The 16,616-nt window shown below is 36.0% G+C and overlaps 1 protein-coding gene and 1 long non-coding RNA gene across 6 annotated transcripts in view; one reads left to right on the forward strand and one right to left on the reverse strand.

Moving 5' to 3' along the window:
* The window catches only part of LOC135782653 (uncharacterized), a 237,809-nt gene that overhangs the window by 149,365 nt on the left and 71,828 nt on the right, over positions 1 to 16,616 (reverse strand). The gene's annotated exons all lie outside the window — the stretch shown is intronic.
* myo1b (myosin IB) overlaps positions 1 to 16,616 on the forward strand; it is a 114,240-nt gene that overhangs the window by 56,159 nt on the left and 41,465 nt on the right. For all 5 annotated transcript variants that reach the window (XM_065293074.2, XM_065293075.2, XM_065293076.2 and 2 more), the window contains exons 7-13: positions 3,827 to 3,890; positions 9,676 to 9,774; positions 9,985 to 10,088; positions 12,024 to 12,171; positions 13,058 to 13,176; positions 13,964 to 14,050; positions 14,686 to 14,751. In XM_065293074.2, the coding sequence (XP_065149146.1) occupies positions 3,827 to 3,890; positions 9,676 to 9,774; positions 9,985 to 10,088; positions 12,024 to 12,171; positions 13,058 to 13,176; positions 13,964 to 14,050; positions 14,686 to 14,751 (687 nt within the window). The remainder of the gene's footprint in view (positions 1 to 3,826; positions 3,891 to 9,675; positions 9,775 to 9,984; positions 10,089 to 12,023; positions 12,172 to 13,057; positions 13,177 to 13,963; positions 14,051 to 14,685; positions 14,752 to 16,616) is intronic.

Below are 16,616 nucleotides of genomic sequence, written 5' to 3' on the forward strand. Positions count from 1 at the left end.
TACTTGCTCTTGCATCACCCATATGAATCAGCGGTGTACTGTTACATAAAGATTCTTAGTCAAGTAACTATTTATGTGGTTCTGCCCAAAACCAAGGTTATGCCTACCATGCTATTTAATTTGCTCATGTGGTGTGTACTGCTGTATTTATACTGATTGCACACTGTATGAAATATTCAGATGCCTACTATATTTACAAAATGTGCAGTATGACACTCCCAGGTAGCATTAGGTCGGGAGACAGCAGTGTCGCATGCTACTATTTAACACTTTATTCAGCTTTTTAAAGAATTGTAGGCAGTGTTTTATTTTAGAAAAACTAGTATTATAATCCAGACATAACCCTGGTGTGGCACGCCGGACGTAAAGGCTGTTCTTAAGAGTAGGCTGCATAATTACCCTATTTTACAAAGATACTTTATTTTGGCTAAATTTAATATTTTAATTAGTATTTGTGCATCCTATATTTTTTTATAATTTGGGAAACAGCTGTGTGTGTAGGTTACACCTTGAAAAATATATGTCCTTAAAAAGGCAGCTACCAATGTAGTCAATAAACTGTAAGCAGCTTACTAAGCTTTTGAATTTTTCTTCTTTAACTCTTTCACCGCCAGCGTTTAAAAAAAAAAGTTGCCAGCCAGTGCCAGCGTTTTTCATGATTTTCACCAAAGTTTAATGCCTTCCAGAAAATGTTCTTCTTTAAATATATAAACATACAATATACCAAATGAAAGAACAGACCCTCTGCTTTCAAAAAAAAAAAAAAACGTTTCATCCTACCTTTAGTGGTTCTTTTGTAATCAGCTTTTGAATATGGGTAGGTTTCTGCAAAAACACCACATTTTGAGCAAAAAGCAGAGATAATTCCATTTTTGTGACTGACTTTTCATAGAGATCCCATTCAGAGCGATCTTTAAAACAGACACGGACATGCAGCCGCTTGCCATAGGGCAATAAAAATTCCGGGTTTAAAAAGTTGCGGTATTGCGGAAAGACGGAAAATCTCGTCATTGGCAGGGAAGCGTTTTCTCTTAATTGACGAGATATCTTGTCAATGGCAGTGAAAGAGTTAACATAGTTGTATGTTAACACCCAACATATCTTATATTTAAATTAAAACATTTTTGAAAAATGTTTTATCGTGCAATTTTCCATCTACTTACAATGGTTGTTTCATTCATAGCAATTTTTCAAAACATCCTGTGTTTGTAGAGAAGTTTACGCCATTTGTTTTATCTGCCACTGAAGGAATTATTAAAAGCTGTTAGACATAAATAAGGAAAGAAATTTATAACACTACGCTCAGTGTTCCACTTCCAAATTGTATGAGGGTACAGAGAAAGCAAAAACCTTTTTACCATTACAGCTTTTTTAAGTCTGTCCTCTTATAGTTATATTTGGATGAGGAGTATTAAAGACCTTGATCCATTATCACAACAAAGAAGGGACACTCTTTTTAGACATTGTATTGGTGTGGCATATCTTATTTTGACTTTTGCTGATTAAAAGGGGCCTGTTTTATCAAATAAACCTAGCATGCACTTTTTAAAGCATCGCGAAACCCCCGTGTTTCAGCCCCTGCTGTTTTAATTAAGTAACAATGGAAAATTGGATGAAATTTGTGTTGCTGCACTGAAATAAATGCACACATACAGCTATTTCTTTAAACGACAACAAAGGTGATTGAAGATGATCTCTGTCTGAACAGCTCTGTCTTTACTGTCTTTCTTCTGCTTACAAACTGTATTGTAAGATGGTGCCCTTTCTACAAAATTATATCAAAACATCCTTTGTTCTTTTAAATGGTTACATTTGTAATGTATCATCTTTATAAGAGTGAAATCCATTTATTTAATGGGGTCCTTAATTATGATAATACTTTTTTAACTTCAGTTAGTGTGTAATGTTGCTGTATGACTATACATTTTTAGATTTTTATATCTGCAAAGTTGCAACGCTCAACGTTCAATGCAAATAGAGATATTTTCTTAAACAACAATTGCTTCTCAAAAACAAATGAAAGGCTGAATAGACTACAGTGTAGAGCCCGACAGATATATGTTTTTTGGGGAGCAATGCCGATATAAGGGAGTAAAAAAGGTAGATTCTGATCTATTTGCCGATATTCTTTGTGTGTGTATTATATTACATTATACTATGGGTTTGTTGAATGCTTGAATCTGATTGGCTGATGAACATTCTGAGGTGTGCAATCATTTTCTGGGAAACACACAACGAACGTAGTTCCAGGCAGCTCTCTTGACCGCATTACAGTTCCATATCATTTTGCGTAGGTAACTGTAATAACGAACTAACAAAAACAACATGACAGTCGATTTTCCGAGGCAAAAACAGCTAACTAGTTTGTGAAATACATATCTTACTGTAAAGACAACGCTGGACTGCCTAAAACAAGAGACCTCAGCTGCGTCCGAAACCTTTGGCACCTGACTTGTTGCCTCACTGCTTCATAAGGGAATGACTTCGGAGAAATGATGACTTCGTAGGCTGTAATATAAACAATGAAATGGAATTCTGTAATATAAACAAAGAGCGCCTTTGTAATAACCCATATTTGAAAAGGTGTATATAGTAAAAATATAACTTTATTTACACAAAATTTGTGATTCACCTGTATTCTTGGCCGGCATTTCATTTTTCCTAACTCGACCAGGCTCGACCAATCAAATTCCTCGCCCACGCCCATAAAATTATGGGACAAGACGATGAAGGTATCACAGGAATCACGAAGTAAAGCAAACATTGGATTTGGACATGCCTTGATACCTTCCGCCTTGGAGATTTCAGACACAGCCCTCGTTTGACATAAAAGTTGTCTGGTGCTGTGCTGGACAGACTAAGTAATTACACCATGTACAAGCACTTATCTGCATTATGTTAAAAAAAAGTTCATATCGGTGGCAAATTGGCAGCATATACGTCGATCCCAACATATAAGCGACCGGCTTATATCGGCCGATAAAATCTGCAAACCGATTAATCAGTCAGGCTCTACTACAGTGAGCTTCTTCCTGGATTAGTGATATCACAAACCCCAATATTTACACAAACCCTGCTCCCAGGAAAACACAAAGTGGGTGAGGCCATGTTGGGATGTAAACAAAGGACAATGCTGTTTGGCTCCTCTAGCCAGTTAGTTATCTGACAAACTGTTTCAAACACTTGCAAACTTCGTTTTAACCCACCAGCTAACTTCAAATGTTGGTGTTTGTGTGATCAGTGTAAATTATTCTTTGATTAGAGCTTTTATGTAGTGTTTACTCACATGCTCCTATAGCTACAGCAACGTTAAGCATTGCAATGTGTTTTGTTTGGCCACTATAGTAAAGCCATGGTTCATTTTCTTAATGAGCTCATAGTTCTGGTGACAGATATTTGGCTACACTCGGTACTCTTTACTGTAGATCCATGGTCTCTAATCATATAATACCTACGAATAATCTAAAAGCGTTTAAAAAAAAATAAGATAACTTCAAACCAAAAACAAACCATTCTGAAATGTCCTGTAAGATCTGTGCTTGTACAGGTTCTGTTTGATCCTATTTAGTAATATTCCCTTTATAAAACCAGGAACTCAACTGGCCTTTTTAGCAGAATAGAAACAGTAGTGTAGAATAAAGGTTAAATTTGTCAAAAAAAAAAAATTTATATATTTTTTTTTAACAAAGCATGATCATGTATTAGAGTGCACACCATAAACCTTCAAAAGCAACCGGTTTACCACCCCTTTAAATATATAAACATGGCTGACTGCTTCATGTCCACTTTAAAGGATGTGCTAACTAGTTTTTCTCTTTTTTTGTAGGGGAAGTACATGGATATCGAATTTGACTTCAAGGGGGACCCTCTTGGTGGAGTCATCAGTAATTGTAAGTATAATAACAGGCACAAAAAAGCTTCAAAGAAATGTTCACCCAAAATTACCCCCATGTTCCACATCCATATGCTATTTTAAAGGACACACTTTAAAGAAGGTCTGTGCAGGTTTTTTTCAGTCTAATGATAGTGAAATTATAATAAGACTAATTCATCAATGGGGAAGTCAAAAGATAGGAGACTGACAGATGTTTATTAAAACATAAAGGTACGGTCGTAGCACATAGTGCTATGTGTAGCACATATTGAACGTTTTCTCTTAGCATTGCATGAGTAGCGTATGGGTTTGGAATGAGCACCATTGACAGAACTTTTGGTTAAATTTTTATAATGTCTGCAATTTTGATGCATTAGAAGGGTGTTCTTAATGTATTATACACTCTAAAAAAACAAACGGTGCTATATAGCACCAAAACAGTTGCTTTGGATCGTAACGATAGAAGAACCATTTTAGTGCCATATAGCACCGGTGAAGCACCAGTGAAGCACCAGTGTAGAACCATATAGGGGCCATATAGCACCACTATAGCACCACATATGGTTCTACATAGCACTATATGGTTCTACACAGGTGCTTCACTGGTGCTTCACTGGTGCTTCACCGGTGCTATATGGCACTAAAAATGGTTCTTCTATCGTTACGATCCAAAGCAACTGTTTTGGTGCTATATAGCACCGTTTGTTTTTTAGAGTGTAGTGTATGCATAATGCTTTATTAAAATAACTTCTAATCTGTTTGTAAATCTGATAATAGTAACGTAATCGAAAAAAAATCATAATTTTGTTCCCTTTGGTGGCCTCTGGTAGAACTGTATCTTTAGCTTTGTCCCAATTCGAAGGTTGCAACCTTCTAAGGACATATTCTAAGACTTGATTATGTCACAGAAGGGCGAAGCCTAGGCTATCCCAAGATTCATTGTGCGCCTGTAACTGCTTAATACTGTAACCTTTATTAAAGGTGCAGTGTGTAAATTTTAGAAGAATCTCTTGACAGAAATGCAAAATAATATTCAAAACTATATTATCAGGGGGTTATATTAAAGCACTTAGCCCCAAGAAGCAGTGGGTTACAGTGCATTTTATAACAGCTAAGGGGCATTGTTAGGCACGAAGCGGAGTGCCTAAAACCCCCTTAGCTGTTATACAATGCACTGTAACCCCACTGCTTCGCGGGGGTTATTGCGTTTATAAAACGGTTACTTCATATGCATAACGTTAGAGGGATTTTATAAAATAAAACACAAATAAGCTGTAATTATATTAGTACAAATATTACTCTTCCGCTAAACAAAGTAGTTCCTCAGAATCAAGTGTGACTGAAACAGAGCGCAGTTCCCAACCATCACAGACGCAGCAAAGACACAATGAAAATATGATTTAAGACTGTGGTGTTTATTTTATAAATCAACATTCAAATAATTTATACATTAACATTTATATCGATCAAGTGATGATCAAATAAGCTTGGAAGCATGCTGAACTCTTTCCCTGTCAGCGTTTTTTTTTTTTTTCAAGTTGCCACCCAGTTTTAGTTTAAAGCCTTACAGAAAAATTATCTTCTTTAAATAAACATAAAATATCAAATGAAAGAACAGACCATTTGCTTTCAAACAACAACAAAAAACCCTGTTTCATCCTACCTTTATTTTGTTCTCTTATCACCTCTCTGGTTTTCTGACCGTAGCTTCTCTATGCATTTCAGAAGCGAGGGGTGAGTGTGTATATAGCAGAAAAAAAGTCCTTGCGTATTAAAAGTTATGTTTTGTATTTATATTATTCTGTGTATGTTGTGTGTATGTCTACCATTGGTTAATTTGATATACTGTTGGTTAGTTTGATCTACATCAACGAGTCATATTTTCAAAAATAAATTAATATTTTCCGGTTCCATATTTATTTTAATAAGTCAGAAACATTTTCGCTGTGTCCTGCTGACAGGCGTGAGGTGACACAAATGATGGATCCTCCGAAGGCTAGACAGTCTCATTTCAGTTCTCTTTGTTGACTTCGGAGGCTGCCACCTTTAATGACCGAGTCCTTAACGTCCTTAGAACGTCGCAGCCCTTGAATTGGGACACAGCTTTTGTTAACGATGAAATGTTAATTTCAGTTTGTAGCAACTGTGTCTAATAAGTTATTTTATAGAAGACTTCTGTTACTTTATGTAATGTCGACAAAGGCCTCTTATAAATATATACAATACAATTTTTACAAACATCATTTGGCAGACGCTTTTATCCAAAGTAACATACAGTCCATTACAAGGTATATGTTTAATCAATATGTGTGTTTTCAGGGATTACATTTTTGTATTTTTTATGAAATATTGCAGTATAAATCATAAACAATTTATCTTTGTGGGTCTTTTTTTTTTTTACTTTGTGTGCCCTCATAATCTCTAATCAAAATCTGAAAATGTACTTCCGCCCTCTTGTGGCAGTCCTACTCTGATGACGTCAGCTACACAGCTTGGGCAGGAGCATCGGGTACTTTAAAATACTTTATAGGAGTTTCTCCGTGGGTAGCACTTTTGCCTCACGGCAAAAAGGTCCCTGTTTGGGTGTCAGCTGAGCCTCCCATAGTCCTACACAATTTAGTTTCATCCTACTCCAACAAACCTGCCTGTAATAAGAGACAATTGTCAAAATAAAGTGAACTGAGCCATGTGGTGCCGAACCAAGTTGTACCACGCAATGAACTTAAAGTGACTTAAACTAAAGTAAAAAATGCATAATATGACCTCTTTATTATGTTTTATGTAGTGAGTGATGTATGTAGTCATATAATCCTAGACGCTTAAAGACAGAAAACAGATTCAAGGTTTTGGCCCCTTTTAGTTGTGTACACACACACACATACACACACATGCGTCCCTTAAGGACACTCGAACCTTCATGTGTTTCCAGTTATCCATTATTTTGACTGCACAAACATACAGCTAAACGCACAGGATGTGAGAGAGAGGGAGAAAAGTGGTACTATTTTTTTAGCAATGCTCTCTGCTATTCCTCTGCTATCAAAATTATCTGGTTTAAACTATTATGGCTTTGTGCAGTTTGCACAAGAGAATCCATTGTAACTCCACAGACATGCAATAACAGAATACTACAGTCTTTTTATGCCTGAAGGCTTTCCTCCAAAGTTTCAAACTAAGACATGATGTCTAAAAGTAATCTGATTTCACGTAAATTTCTAGAGGGATTTTTTATTGTGGAAAAAAGTTTGTCCTGAAAACTATTGAGCCATCTACTGTACCACGACAGCACTTTTGATGTTAAATATGGTAAGCAGAAACCATAGATCAGTACTCAGTGCAAGTATGTAATTGCAGACGTCTTTTCAGACCTGTAGACTGGTTTGTGTTGCAAAAATCTTGTCTGATTACAACACGCACATAAGGAAAACCTTAAAATATTTTCTTATCTCAGATCTTATCTACAAGATCATGGTACAGCACACAATACAATATATTACTAAGGTTATCTCACGTGTTTTCACGAGGAAGAATATGTAAACAAATGGACACTGTGACACATTTATTATCATCATTATTATTATTATATTAAACTTTACACTAAGGTTGTATTTGTTAACAATACTATTTTTCAACATTTATATATCTTTGTTAATGCCAGTACAGTCATATTACTTAACACTTCGGATAATATTCATAATGAAAAAATAGCCTTATAGTGCTTGCATGCATAGAAACCTTCAGTCGAAAATCTGTAGTTCCCCTGAAACGGTTTCAGAAGCTCCTGAGGCACACGGCGTCCTTGGCGGCGGTGGTGCCGTTCGGGTACATGAGACCTTTGCAGCACTAGCTACATGACTGAATCCTGAGATGAGCATGGCATTTGGGCATTTAACTTGTAATAATGAATCGGGCACTAGTGCTGTTTTAGACCGTGGTCCGGTATGTCTTTTTTACGGGCGGGGTGACCTTAGAGCTGGTCAAGAGGCGTGGTGCGCTCACAGCCTGCTCGTCAGCTCCTCCTTTGGAGTCAGCAGTGGATCAGATCTTTGAAGGCCATTCATATTCCAATCGTGCGGCTGATGTGCTTTCATGACTCTTTTTAGCCTTGGCAAATGGAGACTCCATCCTGAGAAGGGCCAGCTGATTTGGGAGACGAGAGGATTGTTACTCATTTCTCATCACATCACAGCAGTTCTTTTCCTACTACATTGGCTTCATGTTCATTATCATGTCAATAAATACTTAAGATTTAAGTGTTTAATTTGTTCATGGAAAGTTAGCCATCAAGGTATATACTCCCTTGTCCTTGAGGGGTCCAGGAGTTCAGGATCGGCACGTGCTCACTATCTAGTGCGCTTTGTTTTCAAGTTCTCATGTCAAGGCATTTGCTGATCTTCCTCTTGCTCTGTTTACTGTTTTGGCAGTTATCAAACAGTGTTGCATTACTGTGGCCGCTCCCTCATGCACCAAACCATGACGTCCGTACCATGACGGTTCGGTGCAAATACATGCAGGGCTTGACATTAACACCCGCCAACAAATGCGGGTAGATTTCACCTGTGGGGGTAAGACAGCCACTCCCACTAGTCAGCCGCTTTGGCAGGTTGAATATAATTTTTAATTGTAGTTTTCTTTAAAGCCATGTGAAATAATAAACAATGCACTGTGCAAAGCTACAAAACTACAACTGCACTCCCTGCACCAAAGTCAAGGTTTTTTACCATGGAGAGCTCCAGCGCTAATGGATTTGCGAACGCACGGGACAGTGTTCACACGCACACTTTGCGCAAGAGGAAAGATATGCAACTGCATTAAAGATATTTAAGGTGTGTGCACACTCTTTGAGCGAGAGCGAGGGGAAATTCATGGAGATCTGTGCAGATAAGAGCTCGCGTCCAGTTTTGTACAATGGCAAATGAAACCCTTAAGGAGAGCGATACGTGCTCACGCATCATACGGTGCTTTTGTACTTTTACCCAACATGCCCTCTCGACATTTGTTAGGAAATTAGCGCCTTAAATAAATCACTTTTAACACAAACCATAATCAAACTTATAAAATACAATTTGCATAAACAAGTTGACAGTAAAATTCATGTACATGTGACAGGTCGACTGGCAGGCGCATAAGAGTGTGATGGTAGCGAGGCAGCTGCCACGCAAAGATTTTACTCTATCTGGAGCAGTGTTTACACTGCAAAAAATGACTTAATTACTTATTATTTTTGTCTTGTTTTCAGTAGAAATATCTAAAAATTCTTAAATCAAGATGTATTTTCTTGATGAGCATAATGACCTTAGAAAAAAGTCTAGTTTTTAGACAAAAAATAAACAATTTAAATAAATTTGTGCTCATCTGATTTACATTTCGTACATCAGTGGCAGATTTTTCAAACACAAATTTACTTAAATGTTGTTTTTTGTCTAAAAGCTAGACTTATTTTCTTAGGTCATTTTGCTCCTCAAGAAAATCCTTCTTAATTGAATAATTGTTAGTATTTTTGTCTTGTTTTCAGTACCAGTATCTAAGTAATTACATAAAATGTATTTTTCCAAAAACAAAATTGCGGCCAGTGGAAATGCTGAGTGTGGTTAGTAACTTTGTGGCTGGTGAGCAAAAAAGTTAATGTCAAGCCCTGAATACATGTATCGTTACACCCCTTGTACATATGTCTCAAAAGGTTTTTACATTATCACTACAAAACTGATGCTTTGGGAATTTTTTTTGTTTTTCCATAACTTTTACACTTTAATTGATTGATCTCATAACATGTTCTGTACATTGATATTCTTCCTTCACAGATCTTTTGGAGAAATCCCGTGTTGTAAAGCAACCCAGGGGAGAGAGGAATTTCCATATCTTTTACCAGCTGCTTTCTGGGGCATCAGAGGACACACTCAGTAAGAGAGCACATACAGTTTTTTTAGGATATACAGTACAAGATTTCTTCATTAGAAGAAGTCAGATGGCCACTGGGCCTTATTGAATAAATCAAATCCTTGATAAACCAGATACCATTATAAGATGAAGGGGATTGGACCGCTATAGAAAAATCACTACTTATAGTACATTATGCTTACTGTTGTGTAAAAAAACTCTTCTTTTTCCAGAAAACCTGAAGCTGGACCGAGACTTCAGCAAATACAACTACCTAAGTCTGGATTCAGCAACAGTTAATGGACTGGATGATGCCGCAAGTTTCAGAACTGTCAGAGTAAGTGTGCTGTGTACTGACATATATAGCATGTGAAGTGTTGACCCAGGCCTGTTTGGGATTATTTTAGATTTATAAGGCCTATAGGATTAATAGATGTTAGCAAAGTGCCTTGCCTTTCCTACTTAAATTGATAAGATCTTCCCTTGTTCAGTTGGAGTAGAGTTTGATCATATCAGTACACTTTGCCTTGTGTCATTTATGCAATCTGAGCTTTGTTCAAAGCTGTACGTCAAGACAGGGATGTCCATTGAAGGTGGAAGTCCACATGCTCACAGCTGACATGTGATAACAGACATAAGTGCCACTGTTCTTTTGTATTTTTGCTATGTGTTTCACTATGTGAAAATAAGGTAACTTTTAGCTGAACTTTCAACTGTGTGTGTTTAAACGGACACTCCACTTCTTCGGGTCCGGTGGTACCAATTTTAGCATAGCATAGCTTAGCTTAGCACAATCCATTGAATCTGATTAGACCATTAGCATGGCACTCTCTCACTGTGTTTTCCTCCAAAGGACCCCCCCCCCAAAAAAAAGATAAGTGTTTTTTCTCCTAGGGGTTTTTTCAACCCCTAGGGAGTTAGCTGACATTGGCTTAACTTAGAACTCTCTTCTATACTCCGCTCGCTAGTACATTTTAATCTTAGCCGCTGCACTATCCTACTTTTGTTGTCCCCTGTTTTTTTCCTGCTTTTATTAATGTAAAGCTGCTTTGAAACAATTAAACAATTATGAAAGCGCTTTATAAATAAAATTTAATTGAATATCAGAGAGTACAGTGCAGTTTGGCTAAACAGTAGGGTTAAAGCTAGCTCCACATTGAAATCAGAACAGGGAGTCTTTTAACCTTCTGTCTAGGGAGTCACAACTAATTAGAAACGTCTCTTTTTAGCTGTGTAGACACTTCACGTTTGTAAGATTAAGCATAAATAATGGCCTGGTGTAGGAGACATAGAAAACACTTTATAAGGGATAGTGCTTGCTGTTAGGTTTAGACCTGACAACATTTAGCAGAGAATAATTTAGTATTAGAAATCATTTATGAAGACGCATACCAGTCATTCCAACATCAATATGGTATTACAATAAATACCTTGACAGTGCTTGATAATGACAATAAAAAATTGTAATTTGCTTTATTTGTTATCACATTTGGTCTAGCATTGTTATGTCTGCCCTTTTGCCCAATGATATTGCAACATATGTACATTATCAGTGACATTTATCATGACAGTTAAAATGACCTGTAATTTACGGTATAAATTTTAACACCCGTTATCTTTTACCACTAAGTAAATTATTACTTCTTGGATGAAACTTTCACTCCACAATAAAAAAATAAGTTCAATTGCTTAAAGAAAATAAAGCCCAAAATGTTTTTGTAGCACACCTCTTAAACGACCTCTTAAATGTCACATTTTGTGTGCATGCATGCATTTGTGCATATATATATATATATATCTATATATATAGATATATATATAGATAGATAGATAGAGATAGAGATAGAGATAGAGATAGAGATAGAGATAGAGATAGAGATAGAGATAGAGATAGAGATAGAGATAGAGATAGAGATAGAGATATATATATAGATATATATATATAGATATATGTATATAGATATATATATGTATATAGATGTATATATATATATGTATATAGATATATATATATATATATATATATATATAGATATATATATATATATAGATATATATATATATATATATATATATATATATATATATATATATAGATATAGATATAGAGATATATATATAGATATAGATATAGAGATATATATAATGCACAAATCACAACTGAACAATTCTTAAACAAATATAATGCTTTGTGATGGTAATGCCTATCATGGTGTTGCTCTAGCTTGTTTATGAGCACCCTAATTTAATTTCCATCTCCATAATCTTCCAGAATGCCATGCAGATTGTGGGCTTCATGGAGGATGAAGTTCAGTCAGTGCTGGAGCTGGTTGCTGCTGTCCTCAAGCTAGGAAACATTGAGTTTAAACCAGAGTCTCGCGTCAATGGCTTTGATGAAAGTCGTGTCAAGGATAAGAATGGTGAGTGCTTTGTTTGGTCAGAAAACACTAACTGTCCAAATGGCTTTTACGACCTAGTCTGCACTGATTATTTTTAGCATGTATGATAATGTTTTAACATGTAAAATATGTAACTTCTGTGGTCTGTATATAACAGCGACTACAAATGATCATTCAGATTGAGCACTGCTGCCATCTATTGATATGTTAACAGCTATTGATTAGAACAATGATTGGATATAAATGGTCACTGACTGCTACATAGATAATTTATCTGAGTAATACACAGATCTCTAGCATTATCATGTATAAATGTTTGCCAGTTTTTTGTAACCCAAAGCAGGATAAATGTTTGCTTGCATAAGAGGTAGTTGGAGGAGGTTTTAGATTTTAGTTTAAAGGTTTAGAAATTTGGTACTATGTAACAAGCTATCATTTTTAAAACTTCCAGTTCCTCTTTAATTATTTTACATGCATTTTCTAAGGACCACAATGAAACATTATTAATGAGCAAACATATTGAGTGTTTATACTTATTAAAAACTAATTTTTCTCAGCAAAAAGGCACTTAAAAATTTACAATAAGCAGGCTAAATTGGGTGCTCGACAAAAAGACGTAATAGTATAACAATACAAAGCTCCAAAAGTATCAAAAATATTTATTATTTAAAACTAGTGCATGGCATCAAGGTTACGTTTCGAGCATGCAGGCTCTTCATCAACCATTAAAAAAATTTCTCAACCCTAACCCTGCATATAAAATGTTTCAACTGCCTTCTCATCATATCATATTTTACATAAAGCAGTGCCATTGTTTTGTCTCAAGGTGCACACCAGTATTGTTTTTCCTGTATGTCCTGTCTGTCCGTAATCTATAAAATTTAATCTGCTGCGTTTCTTGTCTCAGACTTGAAGGAAATGTGTGAGCTGCTGGGCCTCGAACAGTCCGTGCTGGAGAGAGCATTCAGTTTCCGTACAGTAGAAGCCAAGATGGAAAAAGTGTCCACCACACTCAATGTGGCCCAGGTCAGCACCTACACCTCTTGCCCTTCATATAAGCCTTCATTTAAAGTGTTAATGTCTCAATGAATCAAATCATACTATGATCTTTTAAAAGGAAATATGATTGTTTTAACATTTTATAAGTGAGCACCCAGATGGCTTGGAAAAGACATGAACCATGAATATACTGTAGGACCATGTAGCTTCTGACAAGTATTCATACAAGTAGTTGTTTATTTCAGGAACAAAGTATGTCGTCGTTTGGCCATGTATAACAAAACATCGAGAAAAAAAGTTTGTCAAGATAAAAGAGCTGTGTTTTCCAAAACGTTGCCATATATTGCTAAAGTATGTCATTTTTGCATACTTTTCCATTTACTGGATATAATTACCTTATTTCAATATTATCATCTGATATAATTTATCATTAGGGCCTGAGCACTGAAGTACAGGCCAGCAGCCCATATAAAACGGTAAATAGTAAAGTTAGAAAATTAATTTGGTACAAAAATAGAGGACAGTCTGAAATGTTTCCATAGCAAATTTACAGTATCAAACTTTTAGCACAGCCATGTTTATATTCATAACTCAGTTTTTATTTTCCAAAAAAAAAGGATTTTTAAGAACACCTCCATTCTTATATACTGTGTCAAAAAATTTGATGGCGAGCATGCCAAAACAAATATGAGACTGTATCTTTACCAAAACAGGTGTTGCAAAGCTTATTTGTGAACGGAGATATATCAATAATTTTGAATCTAATATAATTTAAGACTCCTTTAAATATAAAAGTGTTTTTTTTCCAATTTAGGCCTATTATGCCCGTGATGCTCTTGCCAAAAACCTCTACAGCCGATTGTTCAGTTGGCTGGTGAACCGCATCAATGAAAGCATCAAGGTATGTTGCAGTAAAGTTTTACTAGACATCATCATCATCTAAATTATCTTGTTAACTTTTGCTCTGAAACATACACTACACATGTGCACTTTTACTCTTATCTACGGCCACGGCTGTAGTAGACAATCTAACATTTTATGACGTATAATGGCCCATCAGGTTTAATGGCACAGAGAGTCTGAAGGTAACTTGCCCCTTTGGTTTCTAAGGTTTGTTACTGCAAAAGTAAACTTGTAGACTTGTAAAAAAAAGTAGACTTGTAAATATGCACAGCTAAACTCACTACTTGTGTAGAGCAGTTTTCAAACTGGGGGCCGCGAGATGGGGCCAGGGGAGCCCCAGTTTTATGACATTTTATGAAATACATTAATTTATCATGAATTCTGTGTAATTAAACCTAAAAAAATAAGGCTACTAACCAAAAACACTACTTTTTTGTATCATTTAATGTTTTTTTTTTATTAAAATGTTGAGTTTTAGAATAAAGAACAAATTTTCTTTGGGGGGCCGGGAAGGAATGCACCGCACACAAGGGGGGCCACACGCTCAAAAAGTTTGGGAACCACTGGTGTAGAGTATGTATCTGACCCAAGAACTTTAATCATGAATAACTAATGTTGATCTGTTCTTATCAGGCTCAAACTAAAGTCCGGAAGAAAGTCATGGGAGTTCTGGATATTTACGGTTTTGAAATCTTTGAGGTGAGAGAAAATTACAAATGTGTTTGAGCATTAAACTATTTCCCCAAATGCTGCATTTAGCAACACATGCACTAATCTCTTCATGTACTTGTTTTCTTTCAAATAAAAAACAAAGGCGTCTTTCCATTATTCAGCTAAATATAAATAATGGCACAAGAAATTAGGACTTGTTAAGTAGAAATATATAACAAGTACCTAAAGTTGCGCAAGGAAAGCCGTAAAAAGCAGAGGAATGTGTTTTATATATGTGTTTGGCTATTTAGCTGAAGAGATAAGATAGATAAAAGCGCACTGGTTACAAAACCCTTGAAAAAGGATATACGACCCCACCAAATCACAGAGATGCAGATTCACACAGGATTAAGATCACAGGCAACCTCTGCAATTATTAATATACTAGAAGTCACCAGGTAATACTAATCCCATGCACATAGGGCTTTATATACTCAAAGTACAGAGTACTTTTGTGCACACAAATTGCGTTCAACTCGAAAACCTTTGCACAAGCAGCTGTCATTTCTCATGCACGTTTTGTATAAAACTAATCTGTGTATGTGTTGCTTATGTCTTAAACAGTTATATCACTATACCATCATTTATTGTCATCATCATACTCATTTCAACTTCTCATAAGTGTTTATCATAATACAAAACACACTAAATTTCTGTCAGTTTCCACAGAGCTGTTTTAATCTTACCATTTCATTTATTAAATATCTTAGCAAATTTCATTATACTTCCGGCTACCAATAAGACTGTAACAGTCCTTTTAATACATTAAAATTGTCCAAATCTAAGCACATAAAATGCATCCCAATTCAGAGGCTGCATCCTCCGAAGGCTGCATCTCATGGCCGAATGAGTCACAGTGGTGCAACTAAGGCCGTCTCATTTCAAAAGCTCCTTCAAATGCAGCCTCATAATGTGTCCTCCTTATTCTCCTTTCAGACATTTTTGGTTTTATTTCTTCATTGCATGTCTCTGACTTTTTTCACTCTCTTCTGAATGTTGTTTATGTTGTTGTGGCCATCGCAACAGGATGGAGTAAGTAGACCTGCAGAGGATATCCTGTGGCAGTCAGCATGCTGCAATTTTAGCCTTTAATCCTAGTCTTAATTCTGCTTTTTTAATCCCGGCAGCATAAGCCACTGTTAGAACAGCATGCTCAACCCTGATTTTAAAGTTACACTCCACTTTTTTTGAAAATATGCTCATTGTTCAGCTCCCCTAGAGTTAAACATTTGATTTTTACCATTTTGGAATCCATTCAGCTGATCTCCGGGTCTGGCGCTATCACTTTTAGCATAGCTTAGCATAATCCATTGAATCTGATTAGACTATTAGCATCGCGCTAAAAAATAACCAAAGCGTTTCAATATTTTCTATTTAAAACTTGACTCTTCTGTAGTTACATCGTGTACTAAGACTGACAGAAAATTAAAAGCTGCTATTTTCTATGCAGATATGGCTAGGATCTATACTCTCATTCTGGCGTATAATAATGAAGGACTTTTATTACGCAGTTCCCGAAAATAGTCCCCTGCTATTGAAAGTTACCAAGCTGGAGACTATTTGCGGATGCTTGCGTAATATCATTGCATCTGCTGCAGCTATGGTACATCAGCAAAGTCCTTGATTATTACACCAGAATGAGAGTATAGTTCCTAGCCATATCTGCATAGAAAATCACAACTTTTAATTTTCCATCGGTCTGCTAACAGTCTAATCAGATTTAATGGTATGCTAAGCTATGCTAAAAGTGGTACCGCCAGACCTGGAAAGTTATGAAACTTTGACTTGCAGCATTACTAAAACCTACCTGAAAGTTTTGTGGGCTGTAGAAAATGGCATTAGTTGTTCAGCTT

This window comes from Paramisgurnus dabryanus, chromosome 15, assembly GCF_030506205.2.
Source record: "Paramisgurnus dabryanus chromosome 15, PD_genome_1.1, whole genome shotgun sequence".
Taxonomy (NCBI): domain Eukaryota; kingdom Metazoa; phylum Chordata; class Actinopteri; order Cypriniformes; family Cobitidae; genus Paramisgurnus; species Paramisgurnus dabryanus.